The sequence below is a fragment of the Vombatus ursinus genome, unplaced genomic scaffold (assembly GCF_900497805.2).
Source record: "Vombatus ursinus unplaced genomic scaffold, bare-nosed wombat genome assembly UNPS02014791.1, whole genome shotgun sequence".
Classification (NCBI taxonomy): Eukaryota; Metazoa; Chordata; class Mammalia; order Diprotodontia; family Vombatidae; genus Vombatus; species Vombatus ursinus.
In genome coordinates, this window is record NW_020954569.1 from 57,501,699 (window position 1) to 57,525,724 (window position 24,026).

Here is a 24,026-nt window from a genome sequence, read left to right on the forward strand (position 1 = left end):
ATTTTAAAAACAAATGGCACAATTCATGGTAGCAAGTGATAGGAGTATCACAAAGAGAGGCAAAAGCTCAGGGAAAGAACTCTAGAGATAGAATAATGGAGAGAACATGGGGTTTGGAATCAGAAGACTTCAAATCCTACGTCCAAATCTTGGTTCTTGGCTATTTGTTAGTTGAATGACTTTAGGTAAATCCATTCACCTTTCTAGGCCTCAGTTTTCTCATTTATAAAACAAGAGGTTAGACATCTTTAAGATTCTTTCCAGTTCTAAATCCTATGATCAGGGAATATTCCATAGAAAATTCCATTCACATCAGTGGAGCATGGAAGGATAAATAGGATTTTATTAGACAGTTTTGGCAAAGGGTAGTCAGGTCGGTCAGTCAGTCAGTCAACAAGCATTCATTAAGTGCTAGCTATATGTCAGTTACTGTTCTTAAGCACTGATAATTTAAAAAAAAAGAAAAGAAAAGAAAAGAATAACACAGTCTCTGCTCTTAAGGAATTTACCTTCTAATGGGAAGGTAAATTACAGTGAATATCATGAACAAAATAACAGGGGCCACAAAGTATAAGGAAAGGTAGATTGGGGTGAGACTATGGAAGGCCTTAAGCACTAGGCTAAGAAATTCATATTCAGTAGGCAATAAGGATCCATTAAAAAGTCATGGATTAGAGAAAAATGGTACTTCAGGATAATTTTTGATGATGGTAATGATGAGGGTGGTGGTGATGATGATGATGATGCAGAGGAGGAGGAGGAGGATGACATAGGAAGCAAGTATATTATAGCCTGAGATGACTTTTTCTGAAAGACTTTCATTCTACTATGTAGAGGAAGTATGGGTACTATTCAGCACAGGGACTCAATTAGAGGAAGTCCAAGGCACTGCAGCAAGAGACATAAGAGATGAGGGCACACTGGGGAGAGAATGTTAAACATGGATCATGCACTCTGTGAATTCCCTGAATGGAAAGTTCTTTTTGTAGGAAGGAATAGAATAGTCAAAATCAAATCAACACATTTTTTATGAAGTACATATGATATGAAAAGCACAATTCAAAGCACTGTAAGAGATACAGAAATAAATTACGGAGTCCTTGCCTCACTGGAGAAAGGCTAGGGCAATAGACAGTTCCAACTTGTGAACAACAAACTATAATATAAATACAATACATAATACAGTACAATAAATACTATTATAAACGAACATATAAATGCACAGTGTCATAGATTTGGGGCTGGGAGTGACCTCAGGGTCGTCTTGCCCAAACTCCTGAGTTGACTTAGGAAAATGAGGCTCAGGAAGGTCAAAGTCCTCTAACTTCAGAACAAGTTCTTTCACCCATATTAGTCTGTTTCCATATAAGAGCAAAGGATTATTTTAGAGATGGGAAGAATTATGGAGATCATCCAGTCAAATCCCCTCATTTTGTAGCAGAGGAAACTGAGGGCAAGCACTGAGTAAACACAATAGGCTAGGTGGCACTGGTTAAGCAAGGCCTGCTGAGCTGTTTAGCAATCACTCCTTGGGGAGTAAGGAGGAACTCAACTACTCTTTCCTTCATAAAAGCATGGCTTCTTTCCCAGAAAATCATTGCTCACTCTTTTCAAGGGGTAGGGCTTTCTTAGAAACTCTCTTCCCTTCCAGGGTATGGCTTTCCTTTCAAACCTAGTGTTGTGCCTAAATGGCTACCTCCTAGTACCTGCTTAATCACCTCTGGGGTGTTTTTTTCCCTGGCTTATATCTCAAAGGAATCTGGTCTTCAGTGTTGTTTTCTTTCTGTTTTAGTGCATTTTTATCTTAGTTAAATATATGGCTTGAAAACTCACACACATATAGCTCTGATAACTACAACTTGAATTTGTTATGGCATCATTAATACAATTAGAATCCGATCTTAGAGCTAGAAGAGACCTTAAGGCCACTGAGTCTAATCCCTTCATTTTACAAATGAGGAACCTAAGTCTGAAAAGGTTAAATGACTTCCTCAGGATCACAGAGCAAGTAAGTGTCTGTGGCAGGATTTTAACTCAGTTAAAATCCTGACTCCAAGCCCAGCACTCTACACATCAAGTCACCTAGATGCCTCAGATTGATAAATCCACAGTAATTTAAGTCTGTTCCACTTTGAGTTTCCTCTCTTCCCAATCTCCTGGATGCACTCAAGTAAACAGAATTGGCACAAATCAGGATAGCTATCTGGCTTTTAATAGAGTGTCACACATATAATGAGAAAACCTAAATCAATACCACTACAAGAGATAAGAGTTCTAAAGAGGCTGGCCACTCCACTCAGCAGGACAACTGGTTGGGAAAAGAAACACTATAGCTGTTTTCCCTTTGATCCTACCCTCCATTGGAGAGACTTGGAATGAAAGAGGAAATGAGAGCAGGTCCTGGGGAACAGGTCCCTGCTGACAGAGGAGCACGAAAGAGAATTTCTGACCAATATGTCAGTTGGATAGAGGCAGGGTCTGGATTGTGGCTTCTACATTACAGTGTCCCAGGTCTGAAGATTCTTTTTCAATGATTCTGAAGAGGTTTACCTTTGCCCCTTTTCCCTTTTGCCCCATTTCAAAAGGAATTTGGCTCCTTTGTTTACAATTTCCAGAAAAACCTTAAAACCTTTAGATTCTCTCTTTAAAATCTTATTCAAATATGCTTTCCTTCCTGACCCCAAAAAGAACCTGACTTCAGTTTATCTACATCCTAGTTTTAGAAACTGCCTTATTTCCCTTTAAAAGCCCTTTGAAAGCAAACTCCCCCCCCCCAGTTCCCTTCATTATCTATTCTCATTGTCTGTTCAAATCTCTCAGACATTCCAAACGGAAATTCTCACCTGGACCCTTTTCTTTATCACCTCCCCCTTCAACTGGCCTCTGATTCCATTGTTTTGCCTTCCTGGCCAGATCCCACCCTTAATCCTAGCTAGGTACCACGAGGTCCAGGACTCAGGAGTTCTGTTCACCCCAGCTTGCTGGCCACTCCCATCCAGATCTCCCTAGGCCCTGCCTCCCCTCACCCCAAACTACTCGGCCACTCCTAGATCCCTCCCACAATCTCTCTGTACTTAACATTCATCTTTGCCCCCATTCTGATACTGAGAACCTCTCACATCCAGAGGCTGAGACTCAGCCCCTTCTCCTCACAGGTGTGACCTGGCCTTTATACTTTATCTTTAATAAACTTTTTCTCTGGCTGAAAGAAGACCTGGGTTGAATTCTTTCAAGTAAATTTGGTGCCACGATCTGGGCTTTTTTCCCAGTGCCCTAAAACCTTCCGCGATCTTGGGGTGCCTCTGTGCATCTAGGAGCACCCCAAAACCCCCCTCCTCTTCAGTTCCATCATACTGAGTTGAAAGCTGTTCAGGACACAACCCATACCATGAGGACCTTTTTTGGGCCACTGACTTGTCTCTACCTCTGCCATTCTTCACTGTTTCCAAGATCAAAGTCAATAAGGACTTTTACCAAATTCCCCAAAAAACAGTGCAAATCTAGAAGTTAGCCCAGACCAAATGTCCACAGGCCTCCAATAGAATTCATCTAGCTCCCAGATCTCCAACATTCTCATTGGCCTATATCAAGGAGCTATAAAAAGAAGAGATACAAAAAAGGGCTTCAATACTCTAGAGAAGGAAAAGATTGTTTCTGGCTGGGGAGATTAGGGAAGGCTACATGGAAAAAGTGGCACTTGATTGGGTACAATTTCATCAATCTTCTGAGGCTCCCTATTGCTACTAGGATAAAATATGAACTCCTTGGTTTGTTATTTAAAGTCTTTCACAATCTGGCACTGTCCTTTCCTAGACTTAATTCTCCCCTTCATGCACTCTATGTTCAAGTCAAATTGTCCTACTCTGTGTTCCAAAATCGGCATTCCCCTCCCCTCTGTGCCTTTTCACATTCTGCACTACATCCCAGGAATGAACTCCTTTCTCAACTCCATTGCTTTAAAATTCTTAGCTTCCTTTAAGAATCAATTCAGCTGCCACCTACAAGAAACATTTCCTGATCCCTTAGTAACAACTAAGTGCTCTTCACTTTAAATTATCTTATATTTGCTTTTCTGCTTACAAGTCTAATCCTCCAGTAGAATATAACCTTGAAGTCAGAGACTTCTGATTTTGTCTTTGTATCTATGTAGGAGTACCTTGCAAATATGAAGGCACTGAATAAACATTTATTATTTCTTGATTTTATGTGGGGTATGGGAAAAGCAATTCTAAGTACATGTAGAGGTATATGAGACAAGGAAAAGTTTGTGGATTGGTAAGCAGTACAATTTGGCTTGAACATTACAGAATATGAAGGAGAGCATGCATAGGTTGGAAACATGATATTAAGAGACTTACTCTAGATGAAGAAGTTTAATCAAACCATTCAATGAGCAATAAGGATCCTGGAAGATTTTTCATGAACAGAGCTGTATTTCAGGAAGGTCAATTCATCAGAAGAGTGTAACATGAAATGGAAGGGATCAGAAATCCTAAATTTAATAATCCTAACTCAATTATATAATCAAGTGCATCTATGAATAAGAAAAAAAAAGATAGGCTATATTATATAACAAAGATTGGTGGCTTTTAAAAGGGGTGCTTCAGCGGGTTTGTAATTTCTTTGGTCTGTGATTCCTCCCCAAAATGCAGATCACACAGCCTTTTATTCACTACGAAATTTTCAACCATATTTACCATAAGTCTTCTACTAAAGAGCAATCCGAAGCACTGGAGCCTTTGTTTTGCTCAGTTATTATCTTGGGGTGGATAGAGAACTGATCTGAAAGCCAGGAACACTAATGCTCAAGTCCCACTCCAGACACATACTGGATTTGGGACTCTGGGCAAATTACTTAACCTTTCAGTGCTCTAGGCAAATCACAAAGAACTTGCAGATCTGCAATGGTAATTCTGGAGTTCCCCACATAAATAAAATAACCAGTTCAGCCGCAAGCCCTATTATCTTGAATAGCTACTCAAGCATTCTCTTTATTGTTTCTTAGCATTATGGGGGGGGGAAGGCAGGGGGGAGGTGTTAGAGAATCTACATATAAAAAAAAAAAGATGGAGAACTGTGATCAAACCATAATGTTTATCTATACACATGTGTAGATATATACACACTTATCTCCAGCACTTGGCTCAGTGCTGGGCACATAAAAAGCAATAAATCCTTATTTATTGATTGTTATAAATACATATGATAATTACATTTTATACCATTTTTTAATGGAAATGATCAAAGTTAAGTGGAAAGAAAAACGATAAGAAGGAGAAGGTAAAAAAGAATAGGAAAAGAAAGAAAGGGAGGAAAAATGAAGGAAAGAACATTGCACTGGGAGTTAGGAGATACGGATTCTCACTTTAGGTCTGTGATTATCTGTATGACACAACCTCTCTGGGAGTTTAGCTTCTCGTGTGTATAATGAGAGATACATATTAACATATAATGAGTAATATGTATTAGATTAACATTGAGCTCCTTCTAACTTTAAAATTTTATGATCCTACTGTTGGCCCTGCCTCTTACTTTACTGAGAAGATCAAGACCATCTGGTCTGAGTTCCCTTATCTTCTCTACATTTCAAAGTCACTCTTTGCCTTCTCTCTATAATTTTCTCTTCATCTCATAGAATGAAATGGCCTCCTCTTTGCCAAGGCTAACAGATCCATCTGTGCCCTTAATTCTATCACCACTGTCTTGAGCCCTCTTCTCTACTCTCTCTAAACTACTTTCCCTTGGTGATCTCATCAGCTCTTATGAATATAATTACTGTCTCTATGCTGATGATTATCAAATCTACCTATCCTGTCCCTATCCTCTCAGCTGACCTCCAATCTCACATTTCTAATTGCTTTTCAGATAGCTCAAACTGGATGACCAGTAGAAATCTTAAATTCACCATGTCCAAAATAGAAGTTTCCCCCTAAGCTCTCCATTTTCTCCTAACTTTCCAATTACTGTCAAGGGCAAAATCATCCTCCCAAGCCCTCAGTCTCACTATATACCTGTTATCCTTGACTGCTCACTATCTCTCACACCTCTCCTTATCCAATCTGTTGTTAAGGCCTGTCAAATTCACCTTTGCAATATCTCTTAAATATGGCCCCTTCTCTCTTCTGACATTGCTACCACCCTGATACAGGCCCTCGTCACCTCAAGCTTAGACTATTGCAAGAATCTGATATAGTGTTTCTCTGCCTCAAGTCCCTCCCCTCTTCAATTCATTCTCCATTCAGCTACTAAAGTGATTTTCCTAAAGTACAGATCCAGCTATGTCACCCTCTTACTCAATAAACTTCAGTGCTCCCTTATCATCTCTAGGATAAAATATAAAATCCTCTGTTTGATATTTGAAGTGCCTCAACTATCCCCACACACACCTTTTCAGTCTTCTAATACCTTACTACTATGCACTCTTCGACCCAATAACAATGACCTCCTTGTTCCTGGAAGGACACTCCATCTGTCAGCTCTACTCATTTTCTCTGGTTGTCCTCCATGCCTCAAATGCTCTCCTTATCTCCCCCATTGGCTTCATTCAAGTTCCAACTAAAGTCTCATCTTCTATAGGAAGCCTTTCCCAACTCCACTTAATTCTAGTGCCTTCCCTCTTTTATTTCCTATTTTTCCTGTTTATAACTTGTTTGTGCATATTTGTTTGCATGCTGTCATCCCCATTAGTCTGTAAGCTCCTTGAAGGTAAAGACTGTCCTTTGACTCTTTTTTACATCCCTAGCACTTAGCACAGTGCCTTTGCACATAATGGATGCTCAGTAAATGTTTATTGACTCACTGTCTCCTCTGGGATCTCCATTGATCATCTATATTCTCTCTCTGGGATCTTCTTTTTCTCTGCTAGTTTATTCCCTGTTACCTACAAACAACCTAATTTCTTCCCATCATAAAAACCTTCCTTCATTCAAGCTTATAACTCATGAGTCCTTGATTCTTTGCTTTCTTCCACACCCCACCTGCAAGCCATTACCAAGTCCTGCTAATCTCAACCTAAGGGACTAGAAGGCAGATGGCAGAAAAATAAAGAAGGTAAAAGAAGGGGCAGGGTTTTTTTTTTTTTTTTGGTAGTGTAGGTAGAGAGATGTTGGAAAATGAGTAGAATTTTGGATATGTCAAATTTAAAGTGCTAGAGCAACATGGAAATACTAGATTTGACTGATTCATGAAAGTAATTTTCAAAACACAAAGAGATATAGAAGAAAGGGAAGGCTGTGGCATTTTTCTAATGGAGAACTATGATTGGTAGCAGTCAGATGGACAAACAGTACCCTTTTCCCTGAGGGTCTGTTACCTTTCCAAACTCTTAAGCCAATAGTCTAACTGCATTTTAGCAGACCTTCAAATTAGTAATCCACCTTTGTTTTCTTAGGTTTATTCAATTCATCTTTGCATAAAATTTTATAGGGTTTTGGGTTTTTGTTGTTTGTTTCTCACTCAAATGACACCATAAAAATATTCACTTCTCTGGCAGCAGTGGAAGAATTGAAAGGAAAGATTAAGAGTGATACTGTGCATGACAAGGAATTACCTGTGTCGGCAATTACTGCCATAGGACTCACAGCCTCAGTTTGATGCCTTCTTCTTCCGTCAGGGATCTGCACGTCTAAATGTCAGATCAGAAATACTTCTATGATTAAATATTTATACACAAGCATAAATGTGCATGGTACAACACAAGAAACTGTGCCAAAGAAATAATACGATCTTCAGCCTATGGAAGGTTGAGAAGCCCAAGTGGAGAATATATACTGACCAGAATTATGGATCCCAACTAGAATGAATGGGCTGGAGAGGCAGTAATTGGAATAGGCTGTAGGATACTGAGTTCTCACAAGATTTCTTAAGAAGTAATCCTCATCATCCTACAGTAATACAGAGCAATTAAACATGTGTTGATATAATCTTTTATGTAGAAAAAAAATGGGTGATGACAGAAAAGCATGTTGAGGTAGGTTGGAGTTGGAAGATGTATGGAGTGATTTGATGGACAGGCAAAAGATCTTTTTGCTCAATAGTATCTTACCAGGTTATCCAAAATACACACTATTCTATTCAATGCAATTTTAAGGATGTGGTCAAAATCACATATAAACTCCTCCCATTTTAGCCATGATATCTTAACTAGGTAGGATCACAGGCTTAGACTAATGGTGAATAGCCCTTTGAACTGGAATGACTTTGCATCTAAAAATCACATTTGGATAAGCCAAGGAAACTTAGTTCTGCCTCAGGGATTGCCTATAAATTATCCAGCAAATTATAAAGGGACCAATTCTAGAATTTGGAGCAAATGTGGGGTTCCCCTGAGAAGGTACTGCCCAGAAGGAAGGAGAGGCCTCAGCTTTGGTCTCAGCCATGTCTTCTTCCCCTCCCTCTTCCTCCTTTGGTCTGAAGCGGATCCTTTGAAGTTTCATTGTCCAGGGTCTAGAGGATGTTGGATCTTCCATCTACCTATTCTTGTCCTATTGACTTCCCTGGGTCTGCTACTGGCAGTGTCTGCTTTGGGAGACAAGAGTAGAGTGGACATAGATTCACAGCTCTACAAAGAACCTGAGAAAAACAACAACAAAAAATTATACTAGGCCTAAAAGAATGAACTTATTCAGCAACTAGGAACTGCAAATAACCACTTTGTCACATGGGCTTTCTAAGTTTGATCCCAGACTGCCTTGGACTCTATCTACACTTGTAGAAGAATATGTCACAGACTTTGGGGGTGGGGGATGATTTTTACCACATATATGTTTTATACTTCTTATTGTAGCACCTTAGTGAATAATACTCTCCAAAAGCTACTTAAGATGGCTAATTAAATTGAATCTTAACTGATAATCTTTGGAAAAAGCTTACAGGTTTGAGCCAATAGCATTAGAACATCACCCTTCCCTAATTACTCAGGGGTATCCCCTAAAGACCTGATTGGTAGATGAGCCTAGCTCTTCATGCTAGGGGAGCTTGGAATAAGTTGGAATAAGGATCCTTAGAACTGACAAGGACTAGACCAGTGGTATCAAATTCAAATAAAAAATGGGAGCCACCAAATCTACACAAGGATCCCTGGAGTCATATGACCTATTATATTTCATTTCCCTTTTTGACTGGGTTATTACATTGGCAGATCAAAAAAGGCTAAGAGGACTATTTCCTGGAAAGAAAAAAAATAAAATAATCTAATGTCTATAAACCATTAGCCCTGCCCCCTACTCAGGAACTATATTTCATGGGGTGGGGAGGATGCATAGATCCTGAAGGAAGCTGAGAAGAAGTGTGGTTCAGTATGCTATGTCTGGAAAAGCCACCAGGTGTAAATGCTCAGCTATAGCTGCTCACTACTTAGATTATACGGTGGAAACAACAGTGGATTTGGAATTAGAGGACATGGGTCCAAATTCTGCTTCTATTACTTACTGTCAGTGTCTGAGTCTTCTACTTTGCAGGAGGTCCTATTCAGGACAAGTGAAAACTTGATGATTGCTGATGCCAGATCAAATGCCAGAAGAGTGAGAGACTTTCACAAAGTACCAGGGTCTGCCCTTTTAAAAGTCCTGTAATGATGACAGAATGACCTTTGACAGATGCCTTTTACATCAGCCCTGAGCCTTTTTTCTCTCTGCACTTCCATCTCTCTTTGGTGCTTAAAGATCAGGAAAACTTGTAGGGGAAAATAGGTCACCCCACTCTGCAATGGAAGGCTGTGGCAGATTGTTACATCTAGAGTTAAGCAGATTATTTGACAAAGTCTCTCATGCTAACCTTATGGACAAGTTAGAGAGATGTGGGTTAGATTACAGTACAGTTAAATGGATATGGAACTGGTGAATGACTAGAGCCAGAGTATTCATCAGTGGATTGAGGTCAGCTTCAAAGAACTCTGCTAGAGTACCTCTGTGTTATAGCTTACTCATCAAATTTACAGATCTCCTTAACCTGGAAGCTACAGTTAAACAGGTAAAACAGAGTCAGGATCCAAAAAGGTCTCATTAAGCTAAACATAATAAGATGAAATTTAATAAGGATAAACATAAAATCCTACATTGGTGCAAAAATGTGGCTAAATAATTGTGTGAGAGAGATCTAAGTTCAACATGAATCAACAACATGACCTTGAAGCCAATTAAAGGTGATGCAGTTTTAGACATCCTTAATCTCCCTCTCCTCTTCAAATCTTCAACCTTATCAATTGATCCCTTCCCTACTGATTTAAAAACAAAAAAAAACAAAAAAAACAAAAAAAAATTCTTTTCCTCATCCTCAAAAAACCTTCATTAAAAACTACAATCCCTTTCAAGTTATATCTCTCCTCCCTTTCTTAGCCAAACTCCTTGAAAAAGGTGTCTATACTTGCTGACTCTACTTCCTCATGGCTCATCATTTAACTGAAATTTTTGTCTCCAAAGTTACCAATGGTTCCTTAATCAGATCTGATTTTTTTGCTTCTTTGTTTTCCTCAATCCTCATTCTTTTCGACATCCCTACAATGTCTGACACGGTTGACCACCCTTTTCTCCTGGATATTCTGGGCTTTCCTGACACTATTCTCTCTAGTTTTCCTCCTGTCTGATCACTTCTTCTCAGGTTCCTTTAGTGACACATCATCCACATCACTCCCCCTATCGGTGGGGTGTTTCCAAGGTTTTCCTCTAGGTCCTCTTCTTTTTTCCCTCTATACTTTCTCTTTTGATAACTTTATCCAATCCTATCAGTTTAACTATTATCTTTATACAGATGACTCTTAGATCTACATATTTAGTTTCTTACCTGAGCTTCAGTCCCATGTCATCAACTGACTATTGAACATTTCAAACTATATGTCTAGGAGTCATCTTAAACTCAATGTATTTAAATTTGAATTCTCTTTCCCCTGAAACCAGAGGTCTTAATTTGGGGTCTGTGAACTTGGAAAAAAAAAAACCATAGTTCAAAATGGTTCTTTTGTAATCTTATATATTTTATTTTATACATTTTTCAAATATTGGAAAGGGTCAATGGGTTTCACCTGATGGTCAAAGATGTCCATGACACAAAAAAGTCAGGAATTTCTCCTTTTTGCTTCCCTCTGCCACCATCACTACCCATATAATTGATCAATTCAACAAGCATTAATTAAGCTCTTACTATGTAGTGCTAGTGGCTAGCTGATTTTCTAAGTTCACAACATTTAACTCTAACACTATCTAGATCCTTATTTCTGTCATCTTCTGATCTCATCATACTCCCTCTTTTCTCAATGAATTAAGTAACGTGTTCAGTTTCATTTTCATAACTAGTTCTAAGGCTGATCTGGTAGGGTTTTATCAATTTTTCTGGGTTCCCTATTGCCTATAGGCAGTTAAAGATCTTCATAATTTGGTTCCAGCCTACACTTCCTTATTTAATAAATATTTCTCCCTCTTGTGTACTCTCTCTAAGTACCAGGCAAACTAACCTTGCCACTCCACTAACACAGCATTTCATTTCCAGCCAGGGTACCTTTTCACAGGCTCCCCCCCATTATCTGAAATACATTCCTGCATCATATCTGCTTCTTAGAATCTTTAGCTTCATTTAAAGATCAGCTTTGAAAACTGAAAGATCTATTTTGAAACTTTTCCTGATTCTCTTAGTTCTTGGTCCTCTGTCCTGAATTTTAATTTATATTTATTTATTTACATATATGGTACATTTCCCAGTAGAACATAAATGGAGACTCCCCTCTTTGAAAGAAAAAATCCTCAGTTCCAAACACAATGCCTTACACATAATAAACAATACTCTTTTAATGGATTAAAAAAAATTAACAAGCATTTATTTTTCTCTCCCTTCTACTGCTCCCCCACTGAAAAAAGAAAAACAAAACCCTTATAACAAATATGTCCAGTCAAACAAATTCCCCAAAAATGTCACATTCTGCCTATTTAGTCCTTCACTTCTCCACTTAATAGGTTCATATTAAATTGAATTCCTTTCTATCCCATCTCTTACCATCAATCTTGGTAACCTCAACATCGAGTTTGAGTATCCTGGCCTTCCAATTTCTCAACTTTACTCCATGATTTCTTTTTTCAGCCACCCATTGGGGAGTGGGATCATCTTAGCTCTCATCATCCACTGAAAACTACTCTACTTCCAGGATTTTGAACTCTGATCTTGTCCTCTCTGATGACAATCTAGTGTTCTTCTATATCTCCAGATGCCTTACTATTATTAAAATTTGTTCTTCATCCTCACTGATCTTCAGTACCATAGTACCTCCCCTAGTCTTCCATTGTTTACATTTAATAAATTCTCAACCCTAGTTCACTCCCACTATCTACCTTTTCTACTCTTCCCAATTACTGAAGGCTGGAGGAAGTCATGAGATCACACAGACCAAACCCACTGAAAATTCGAATTATCTGATCTCATCAGGGCCCTCATGGTTGCACCACAATCAATCAAAGGTTCTTAGACTTAGAAGTTGTCTAGTCCAAGCCCTTGCTTCAACAGATAAGGAAATTGAGGGCCCTTTAAATGACTTACTCAAGGTCACATAGTTAATAAGTGACAAAACTTGGATTTCAACTGTTTCTCTGACTCTAAATCTAGCACTTTTTCCACTGCACCATGCTGCCTTTATCCTTGTATTTGTCTCTGATTGCCTTTATTATATGCTTTCCACAGTTTTCAACCTTCTCCTCTCTCCTGAAGCCCTGAGCTTTACTGACATCCCTCTCTCATCCAGCAAATTACCTTCCTCCTACTTCACAGAGAAAGTTGAGGTCAGCCAGCATTGTAAAAGATATTTCCACCCATTTTCCTCCATTAAAAAAAAAATCTGTAACCTTTTATTTTTAAGTCAAGGATCCATTTGAAGAAAGGCATAAAATATTTGTTTTAGAGTCAGGGTAATCTGGATTCCAGTCCAGCCTGGGCAAGTCACTAACACTTTCAGTGTTTCCAGGCAACTGTTTTAAGACTAAAATTTGGGAAACAGTTGACTCTCTTCATTAGTAGAGGGTGTCTCATCACCAAGAGTTCCCTACACTCATCAATTCACAAATTCTTATTGAGTGCTTGCTTATTATGTGCCAGGAAATGGCTAGACTGAGGATACAAGTACAAAGACCAAAACAACATCTATTCTCAAGCTTACATTCTAATGGAGAAGACAAGTGCATATGAAATGTGTATGTGTGTGTGTGTGTATCAAGCATAAATATAAAGTGAATAAATACAAACACATACAAAGTAATTAAATACAAAGTAATTTAGGAGGGAGGGCACTAGCTATTGAGATCAGGAAAGGCTTCATGTAGAAGAATGTGCTTGAGTTGCGTCTTAAGGAAGAGAAGGACTCAATGGAGGGGAAAAAAGGGAGAAGATATAATCCAGTCCCATGGGATGTGAAATGGAACCATGAGTGAGTAATATATACCTTTATACATATGATAAAGTCCTTGCCCTGAAAGAGATTACACTCAACCAGGGAAGGCCTTCTAGGAGAAATAAAATGTGTACACGCTAATACATTTTTGTATTACATTAGGTTTTTAAAAGTATGTTAATCCAGTTTAAGCCACACAACAACCCAAGAACATTAGTAGAGGATTATTTCCATTTTGCAAATGATGAAACTGAGGACCAGAGTATTTAAATACTTTCCCCAAGTTTTCTGTACCTAGTCTATCTAGCGGAATACAGTACTGAACAGTACTGCTCAGAAGTCCTAAGAGTTTGGACTTGATTTTGCTATCAACTAGCTAATGAAAACTTGGGAAAATAATTTCCCTTATCTGGACTTGTTTTCTCATCTGTAAAATGAGTGGAAGTTGGGATAGATGTTCTCTAAGGACTCTCCAGGTTCTGTTACTTTATGAACCCAAGCAGTTACCAAGTGGTAAAACCCAGACTCAAACTTAAGATACCATATTCTTAGTCCCATGTCTGTCCTCTGTTTCCAAAAAGGTGAAAAGATCTTTCTGGGAACAGTGACAACAAGTGGTAACAAGTGGTAACAAGAAGTCAGAGGTCAAATCTGTAATCTCGGAAAATCAGTCTTACTTGGCTTCCTGTTTGATATATGAGTGGGTAATTAAAATTCCATTTTTACCCTTCAATTAGGGAAAGTAGACGGTACACTTAACTATCTTAAACTCAACATATCTCAAACTGAACTCATCATCTTTCCCCTCAAACTCCCCTTTTCCTAACTCTGCTGTTACTATGGAGGGTACCACTATCCCCCTGGTCTCCCAGACTCACTCTCTTCCTCCCCCCAACCCCAATCCCAATATCCAATCTGTTGCCAAGGCACCTGCATTTCATTTTTGCAACATCTCTTGCATGTGCCCCCTTTCTCTTCTCTGACACTGCCAACACTCTGGTGCAGGAACTCATCACTTGGGCTATTGCTATACCCTGCTGGTTGGTCTATCTTTCTCAAGTTTCTTCCCACTCCAGCCCATCTTCACTCAGATATCAAAGTGATCTTCCTAATGCCCAAGTCCAACTATGTGAAACACCACCCCCCATCAACTCCAGTGGTTCCCTATTGCCTTTCGGATCAAACTCAAATTCCCTTTTTTTCTTTCTTTCTTTTCTTTCCTTTTTTTTTTTTTGGCTTTTAAAACACTTATAACCTAGCCCCCTTCTTACTTTCCAGATTTCTTGCATTTTACATCCCCACAGCCCAGACCAAGTAGATGTAGTGACCCTGGCCTACTTGAGTTTCTCCCATAAGGATACTCCTGACTCTGGGGATTTTCCTTGGCTACCCCCCAGGCCTGGGATGCTCGTTTCTTCTTTCTGGCTCCCGGCTCCCCTGATGTCTTAGCTAAAATCCCTCCTTCTACACGAAGCCTTTACTGATTGCCCCCTAATGTGAGTCTCTTCCCTCTGCCGAATATCTGCAATGTATCCTTGCTTGGGCAAGCATGTCGTCTCTCCCATTTGACTGAGCTCCCTGAAGGCTGGAACTGTCTTTTGCCTTTCTTTGCATCCCTAATGCTTAGCAGGATGCCAGTATGTAGCAAGCACTTAATAAACCCCCGCAGATAGACATAGCAAAACAAAACAGTAGCTTCCTTCTTCCTCTCGGTGAAGGCAGGATTGAGCCTCACTGGCCCAGAAGTGAACACGTGAATCCGGTACGACTCCACTTCCGGGATGCTGCTTTCCCTTAAGCAAGATGAAGGCCGAAAACCTGCGCATGCGCACCTCTGCTTCCCGCTAACCACCCCGCGGCGGTGCTGTGGCTCTCTGAGCTACGATTGGTCAGAGTCGAGCCCAGGGGGCGGAACCGGAAGAACTGTCTGTGTTGTGGTCCGGCGGCTTTTCGGTCCTCCGGTCCCGGCAGGCCCGGGTCTGTGGTTCGGCGCCATGGGGGAGGCGGAGAAGTTTTACTATATCTACAGCTGCGAGCTGGACATCAACGTGCAGCTCAAGATGTGAGGGCGGCGCGGGCAGGGCTTGGGATAGGCCTGGGTGGCTGGGCTGGGGCGAGCGAGAGCCGGGAGCCCAGGGGAGGAGCGGGGCAGACCCCTGGAGCCTGCGGCCGGAGTCTGGCCTGCGAGCCCCGAGGGCGTCGGGCCAGGACGGTGCGGCCCCAGGAGCCTCCCCGGGGGAGGAGGGGAGACTGGGCCGTGTAGACAGGAAGAGTCCGTGCGGGGCCCGGGGGCGTAATTGTCATCACCATCTGTACCCGGTATTGATGTTCGCCAAGGGCTGTGCATTTATTATCTCATCGGACACCCAGAACCGCCCTGGGAGAAAGATGCTATTATTAACCCCATTGACAGATGAGGAAACTGAGGATAAGAAAGGTGAAGTGACTTGTGCAGCATCACCCAGCTAATAAATGTCTGGGGCACAACTGGAACTCAGGCCTTCCCTGACGCCAAGTCCAGCACTTCTTTCACTGTGCTACCTAGCCGCCTTTTAAGTGAAGTAAGGATATTTTTAAAAACAGAACCTCGAGAAAACTACAGCCTCGAGTCCCTAGCTTCTTTCAAAGCAAGGCTGAGGTGCCCTCTCCTCTTGGAGGCCTTTCCTGATCTCCTCAATTGACCCAGCAGTACTCATTCCCTTTGGCTATTACTCTCTGTTAGCTTAGATTAATTTATCTGACTACATATTATCCCCCACCCCTTACCTCCCAGCCAGTAGAATGGATGATGTCCTCCTTGATGAATAGGACTTTCTTTTTTGTCTTTGTATTCCCAGTACTTAGCATAGGGCCGGGTACATTTTTTCTTAAAGACAGACTCAGTGATTTAATTGGTATAGGACTCTCGCTGAAAAGATACTCCTAGATCAGTTACTTTACAAATTAATTTGTAGAATTGCTTGGGTGCTCTGAGAGGTTAAGATACTTGCCCAGGGTCACAGAGCAAAAAAAATCAATTATAACCACGCATTTATTAAGTGCCTTCTAAACACCAGACACTTTGCTAAGTTCTGGGGATACAAAGATAAAGGTAAAGTGGTCGCTGTCCTTAAGGAACCTATTCGGATATAGGCACATACAAAACAGATAAACACTATAGGAGGAATGGAGGGGCCTGGAATCATGTCATTTGAGCTGATTCTTAAAGGAGACCAGGAATTTCAGTAGGCAGAGGTAAGGAGGGAGTGCATTCCAAACATTGGGAATAGCCAACAAAAAGACGTGAAAATGGGAGATTGAATGTGGTGTATGAAGAACAGTAAGAAGCCAAGTTTCACTGGACCATTGAAATTGTAAAGGAGAATAATGTATCATGAGGCTAGAAAGGTAGCATGGGGCCAGTTTGGGAAGAACTTTTAAATACCAAAAGCTTATAGTTAATCCTAGAGGTAATTGGGAGCCACTGGAGTTTTATTAAGTTGGGACCTGAACCCAGATCTTCCTGATTCTGAGGCAGGCTATCTATCCTCTATACATAGCTGCCTTGTACAGAGTAGGCATTTAATAAATGTATGTTGAATTGAAGTGGCTGTAAAGGATTTGAATTTATGGGGTGAGAATACATAGAATTAGTTTGGAAGTTTGATGTAACTGGATCGAAAATGTTTTTTGATATGCATTTTGAGATACTATAGGGAAATTACCATTAAGCAAAATGCCACATTATTAATCATGCGATCTATTATTACCTCTTAACATTGAGCCGTCTATGTGTAAGAACTGCTAGCACACATATATCCCTTCCTGTGATGTTCTTAATACATATTTCCTACTCTTTTTCAGGAAACACTTAAAATAATATTATTGTGCATAGTTTAAAGTCACCTTTCGCCTCCTTTCCACTCCCTTGACCTCCAATACCAAGTAAATACTGTCAAGTACAATGCACATATTATCTTTTGTAGTTTCTAAATATTTTTCACCATACGTTTTCCTTTCCTTTTCGTATTTTTTAGAAGTGAGTGTGAGTTGACCAGAGAGTTACTGTTTTTAGGAGCTCTGCCCAAGCTAACAAGATTGTTTATTTTAGGGTTTTTCTTTGAAAAACATTTCTAATAACGAATAAATAATTTAAAGTAACAAGACTATTTAATTATGGAGTTGGAATAGACCTTAATAATCATTCAAACACTTTGTTTTGCAGGTGAGGAAACTGAAGCTCAGATAGGTCATATGACTTACCCAGTATAACAGTGATTTAATGACCATTATCATTAGTGGAAGAAGTAACAGGCCACATGAAATGTAAAAATCTTAAGGGCCTTGAAAAGTGACTCATGTTGGGTATGTTGGGATTTAGAGACACCACGTGATTACAAATTTTAAAAAAATTTTTAACTTGATTTATTTTTTAAACATTTATTGACAGCAATATTTGAGGTACCTGTGCAAAAAGGAGCCCAAAACGCAACAAAACAACAAAACTTTACTTTCGAGGAGCTTACATTCTGTTCTCTTTTGTTGTTAGAAGCAAAAAGGACTTTAAATTTCTTCATCTGACAAGTTTTTATTAAACATCTACTGTATATAACAAAGTCACTGAGTATACAAAACCCTCCCCCTCCCTCAGAGTTCCTAAAAGTACTGGCTTTCAAGAAGTGTAGTTCTTTTAGGGAAAAACAGCATGTGTGCAGATAAGTAAATTTAAAATAAATGCAAAATAATTTTTGAGGAGGGCATTAGCAATTAGTGGGGAAAGGGAGTGAGTCATAATAGATCTTGTGGTCTGTGCTGAACAGGAGATGTGAGGAGGAAGAGCATTCCAGTGATGAGGGATATGAAAAGGTAGCAAGGCAGGAGAAATGCTGTGTGGGTAGACAGCAAGTAGGTAAGTTTGCTTGGAGGATGGTGTGTTAGAAGGGTTTTAAATGCCAAAAAGAGGAAGTTATATTTTATCCTAATGGCAGTAGGGAGCCACTGGAACTACTTGAGTAGGGGAATGACATGGTCAGACCTGTGTTTTAAGCATGTCAGTATGGCAACTGTGTAGGGGAGGAATTTTTATTAAACCAGCTTCATGGGGAGTTTTTATAAAAAGTTCTTTGAATCCAAGTCCCCTGTCCTGAATGTTAATAGTTTTTAAATAAACATCGCATTCCTAATGCACTGTTATGATTCTTTTGCTTTCAGAGGAAGCCTAGAAGGGAAGAGAGAACAAAAGAGTTACAAAGCTGTCCTTGAAGACCCTATGTTGAAGTTTTCAGGATTATACCAGGAGACTTGTTCTGACCTTTATGTTACTTGTCAAGTTTTTGCTGAAGGGAAACCTTTGGCTTTGCCAGTGAGAACCTCCTATAAGGCTTTTAGTACAAGATGGAAGTAAGTATCTATTTTCTCATATGTTGTGGGATCTTGAAGTCCCATTTTTCTTTTATTTGTTATATGTATTTTTAGCTGACCTATGGAGAAAAATTGGATGTCCATTGACTTTTTATATTCTAGAAATTCAAACAGGATCCTACCATGATAGGATAATATTTTAGTCATATTATAATTGTGTTAAGAGTTGATGTTTGAATATACCTAGTGTTCAATGTATTAAAATACTGTGATAAGCACTTTATATTTAGTTTAAAAATTCAAAAGCATCCATCCTTTAGAGAGATTTTTTTGCACCTATGCCATATTGCCAAACAAAAACTTGGATCATCAAGACCTTGGCTTTCCATCTCAGTCAGGTATTAGGTTTTTATATATGTGGAGATAGGTCTCTTTATCTTTCTATACATTTTGGTTATAGCTCTCTTGTTTAAGTTCAAGGACTTTTATCATGCCGAAAGGTGCCAGTTCTTTTATGTAAGATTGTGGTTGTGGAAACAATAAGAGGATGGTGTGGTGGATGGTACTAGACTTAGATTTACTAAGACTTGGGTTCAAGTCATGCCTCAGATACTAGCTATGTGAGCCTTGGTGAGTCATTTGACCTCACTGTGCCTCCGTTTCCTCATCTGTAAAATGTTGGGGCTGGATATGATAGCACCTTAAATTTATGATCTTGTAACCCTTTTCTGTTTTTGTGATTCTCACACTTGAGCAAAGAAAGTGAAAAAAAGGTTCACTTTACTGTAGGTTGAATGAGTGCTTTTGGAAATTCACCTGTATAGTAATCATACAAAACGAATGGTCAGGAAGGCAAGAAATTCCTTATGTGACTTTTGGAAGGATTAGGAAAAGACAGTGAATTACCAACATTTTTTATATGCCCTTTCCTACTGTTTAAAGTTGTAATAAGCAAGTAGGGTAACAATTTAGGAAATAATTAGCAATTAATGGGGTTTAGTCCAGTAATCTAAGAGTAGGATGTTTTATGTGACATGACTGTAGTCAGGGTAAAATTGTAGATCTTTAGAATCACTGTATTTGAATTATGAAGGGGTAATAAATACTTTTGCAAGCTGAAATGAATTTTTAAATTTTTGTTCTTTGAAAATTCAGTCCTGTGAAATACTTTTCTGAGTCATGAGAAGATATTTCTAGGTTTCTAACACCTTATATTTGGTGTCTAAAAATTATTATGAAATACTTGAACTGAGCCATTTTGTAACTGACAAACAGTAAAATAAATGATGTAATCTTTTTCATGTAGGATTTTAGAGTTTGAGCTGCAAAGAACCTTAAAGACCATCTAGATCAGTGGTATCAAATAAAAACAGGCCATTCAACCATACATAAGGATCCTTGTAGGCTGCATGTTGACTTAGAAAATCGCATTTTAACATTATCAATGTTTTGTTGAATTTTTATTCATTTTGTTAAATATTTCCTATTTATTTTCTAATCTTATTGTGGGCTACACTGCCCCAGCAGCATATTTCATACCTCTCTAGGTCCACTCCTCCCCCCAAATGGGGAAGTTTGCCTAAGGCAGGGGTGGGGAACCTGCAGCTCAAGGCCACATGTGGTCTTCTAGGTCCTTGGGTGCAGTCTTTTGACTGAGTTCAAGTTTTACAGAACAAATCCTTTTATTATGTCCTCCTATATTTTATGTTTTGTTATATCCTTTATTACTAAGGTCTCAAGGGCAATTTGTGACAGAGCCAGGACTGAAATCTTAACAATCTTTCCAGGGTACATTGCTATTTATAGTGAATGTGTAATCTAACACTTGTTAGGAGAGAGAGGGGAAAAAAAAACATTAAGTATACTTTCTTTATGATTTTTCCCATTAGGAGGTAATTTTTAGCTTGAAAGTATCAAAAATGCCCAGGTTTTCTGTGTGATTAAATACAGTAGGTTGCATATTTATCATCTAGTTCTGCCCTTCTGATTTCCAGAAGCTCTGTTCTGTAGTTTTTAATGGCTGTAACCTAAGAGTTGAAAAAGGAGGTTTCACTTCTTGGCTTTGTTGCTGATGTGTTCTTTGACTTTAGTCTAGTTAATTAACCTCTCTGCAGTTTGTCTCATTGGAAAAGAGAATAATGCCTATTATTACCTTTTCAGCCTGGCTTACTGTGTAGGTAGAAATTAAATGAATTCATTTAATTACTTAAGCTTATCTGTAACTTTGAATGATTTTCTGAAGGTATATGCCTTATTTTTTAAGAACTGCTCAGAGACTATTTAAGGTATTTAGCAACTTTCAGATTCTCCGTAAAATTGACAGCTACCTGTAATTATCTGTGATGTTTTTGAAAGCTAGTAGTATATACAGCAGTTGGTGGTTTGTTGTTGTTTTAAATTCCATTTGCATTTAAACAAATTGCAGGATATTTTCTTTTCTTACCAATGCTGACTGTGAGCCAAATTTCCTTTGTATTCATTGCATAACATTGGGTTATGCCCCTATGAGAATAATTTTGTGTGAACAGAAGCTTTTTTCCCAAATCATTGAGTGTGTCTTCTGTATATTACTTTGTGATTATAGTAATCACTTACATGGTATCCTTTTGGGACTGTGGAAAGCTTCTGCTGATTAGGGGAGTTCTAATTATCAAATGATTCCAGTGTGAAGTTTTAATGTAAGAGGAAACTGTCAGAGAGAAAGAACATTAAATTTGAAGTCAGAGGACTTGGATTTGAATTCTAACTCTGTACTAAAGTCTGCAACCTGGGGCAAGCCTCTTCCTACCTTCTCTGATGTCTGTTTTCTTATCTTTAAATTGGCAATCATAGTGCCTGCCATGATTGATAAGGCTATTGTAAAAAGCAAATGAGATAATGTATATAAAACACTCTGTAAATTATAAAGCACTATATAAATGTCAGCTATTAAAGGGAAAGAATAGAAGTTAAGGAAAGACTTGACTTTTTTTGCATTTTTAGGAACAAACATCCTCGGTAAGATCAATATATGTGAAAGTGCTTTGAAAATAAAAGGTGTCCAAAGTTGTTAATGCTAATTAAGTGATCTTTGGTGGAAAAGAACATGCCTCAGTTAAAGGAACAGCTCTTGTCCATCTGTAATATTTCAGTAATTACCATAGCATGTAATAAAGGAGAAAGATCGTCTCTTTTTCCCTTTTCTGCTATTTCATACACCTTTGTGGAAGCACTGTGAATCATAAAATATCTTGGTGATAAAACATTACTTGCCTAAAGAAAGATATAGTTTCTGTTGTAGTTTAAATTTTTCACTGGGTTGTTTTGTTTTGTTTTGTTTTTAGATTAACTTGCCTTCAGTTTGATTCCTTTTGGCTTTGGCCTAGTTTTTTTTTTAAGGCCTAGTTCTGTGCATCTGTTCCTGTTTATAATCAGTTTAAGAGAAAACTCATGTAACTGACAATGTTCGATTCCATTTTATAGTTGGAATGAATGGTTAAAGTTACCAGTGAAATATCCTGACCTGCCTAGGAATGCTCAGGTGGCTCTGACAATATGGGATGTATATGGACCTGGAAAAGCAGTCCCTGTAGGAGGGACAACAGTCTCACTCTTTGGAAAATATGGGTAAGTACTTTCTGTACTTACCTCTGTTAGAATTTTGGCTCCCTTGTCGTTGTCTTTGGAGAGGAATGGTGCTTTAAGGCGCAGCATGTGCCTTAGTTGCATGCATGCTGGGAGTGGATTCAGGCTCAGTGCATTTCCTCGTTATTCACGAGATTGAGAAATTACTGAGCCAGAGGTATGCCTCCTCCAGAGTGTCATTGTTTCCCATTTTCTCCTACTCAGGAGGGCTTTGGTTGCCATGGAAAAACAAATGCAAAACCCTATATTACCTTCTATATCTTATTGACTGACAGCCCTTGAAAAGCTGATAAACAGTCCTTTCGAACGGGCTAAAGAGATTTTGGCAGCAGTACTAACCGCTTCTTTATATTTTCCCCACCCTAACTTTTTAGAGGTAAAACATTTTGCCTTTTTCAGTTTGGGTGTAATCAGTAAGCTACCTCTATCATACTGTGGTTCTTGCACAAGAACACAATTTTACAACTCTCTTTCTTTTTATTTTTAGCAATATTAGTACTTTGTTTCAAGATTTAGTCATATTCAGTGTCAAAGTGACCTTGGACAAATGATATTTTCATTTTTTAGACAGAAAAGAGAAATATGGGGAAGTGAAATGACCTGCCCATGGTCACCCATTAAGCCCTTGATAATTTATCCTCAGCTAATGTTTGTGGGGCTTCCACTAGGACATATAACAATATGCTAGAGGTAGAGCTAAGTTTTTAAAAGTCTAGTCCATCTGCTAGGCTTCAGTAATTCTCAGCCTCCTGTAATTTTTTGACTTTGACAAATGTGGCTATATTTTTAGTTCATTGAGCCTTTTATCATAATTCACTTTCCTGGATGTGAAATATTATGTGATATTTTTTTTCTTTGTATCTTCCCCCATGCTTCAATTCACTGATTCCTCTGTTAACATTTTATTGAAAAGAGAAACTACTTCATCTTCCAGTTAATTAAGCTAAAGCATTTTGTTATCCCATTTCAAGATGTCTCTAAAATATGAGAATGCATTATTTGTTTTTCATAGAAATGTAACTCAGCCACAAGAAATTCTGTAGACATAATAGAAATTAGTATAAGGCAGACTGAACCTACCTTTTACAGTGTTAAGTCAATTAAGTTATTGAGGCTTTCTAAGTCATCTGCCTTTTCTCTTGCCTGGGAGAGACAGTATGAACTGTTCCTAATGTTCCTACAAGGAGTCCTGAACACATCAAGCTATAGATGCAAATGATACCTTTTGGAGGCTATATTAGTTCTGAAATGTCTACATCATATTTCCTTCCCCTTTATTCCTGACCCAGTGGGACTGGCATGCTCCTGTCTGACATTGTCAGGTATTGGTTGCTTTTGTGTGACGTCGTGACATCGTGTGGGTACTGTCTCATAACCTAGTGCTACTCTGGGATTGGTATTTAATTACAGTGCCCTGTACAGGTTTGAGTAGCACAGTTTCTTTTAAATTTCTTTTAAAAGATGTCCCTAAAACATTCAGGACGCTGTCAAACAATTGGACACTTAAAGAATATAAAAATATGTTATTTGCTATTATCTATGTTACATATATGTGTCTGTGGGAGAGATATGTTGTATTTCTTTTTAAAAAGCTGGTTTCCATTATTAATACTTATTTCTTCACAATTCAACCACTTTGACTTTAGCAGTTTCTCTTCCGTGGCTGAGTGTTCAAGCCTAATGAGAGCCTCTCAGTGAA

At 38.8% G+C, this 24,026-nt stretch overlaps 1 protein-coding gene across 1 annotated transcript in view; it reads left to right on the forward strand.

The window, feature by feature from the left end:
- Positions 1-15,285: 15,285 nt before the first annotated feature.
- Positions 15,286-24,026, forward strand: part of PIK3C3 (phosphatidylinositol 3-kinase catalytic subunit type 3) — a 184,911-nt gene continuing 176,170 nt past the window's right edge. The window contains exons 1-3 of the mRNA XM_027869092.1: positions 15,286-15,425; positions 18,554-18,742; positions 22,166-22,309. Coding sequence (XP_027724893.1) covers positions 15,358-15,425; positions 18,554-18,742; positions 22,166-22,309 — 401 coding nt within the window. The 5' untranslated portion in view covers positions 15,286-15,357. The remainder of the gene's footprint in view (positions 15,426-18,553; positions 18,743-22,165; positions 22,310-24,026) is intronic.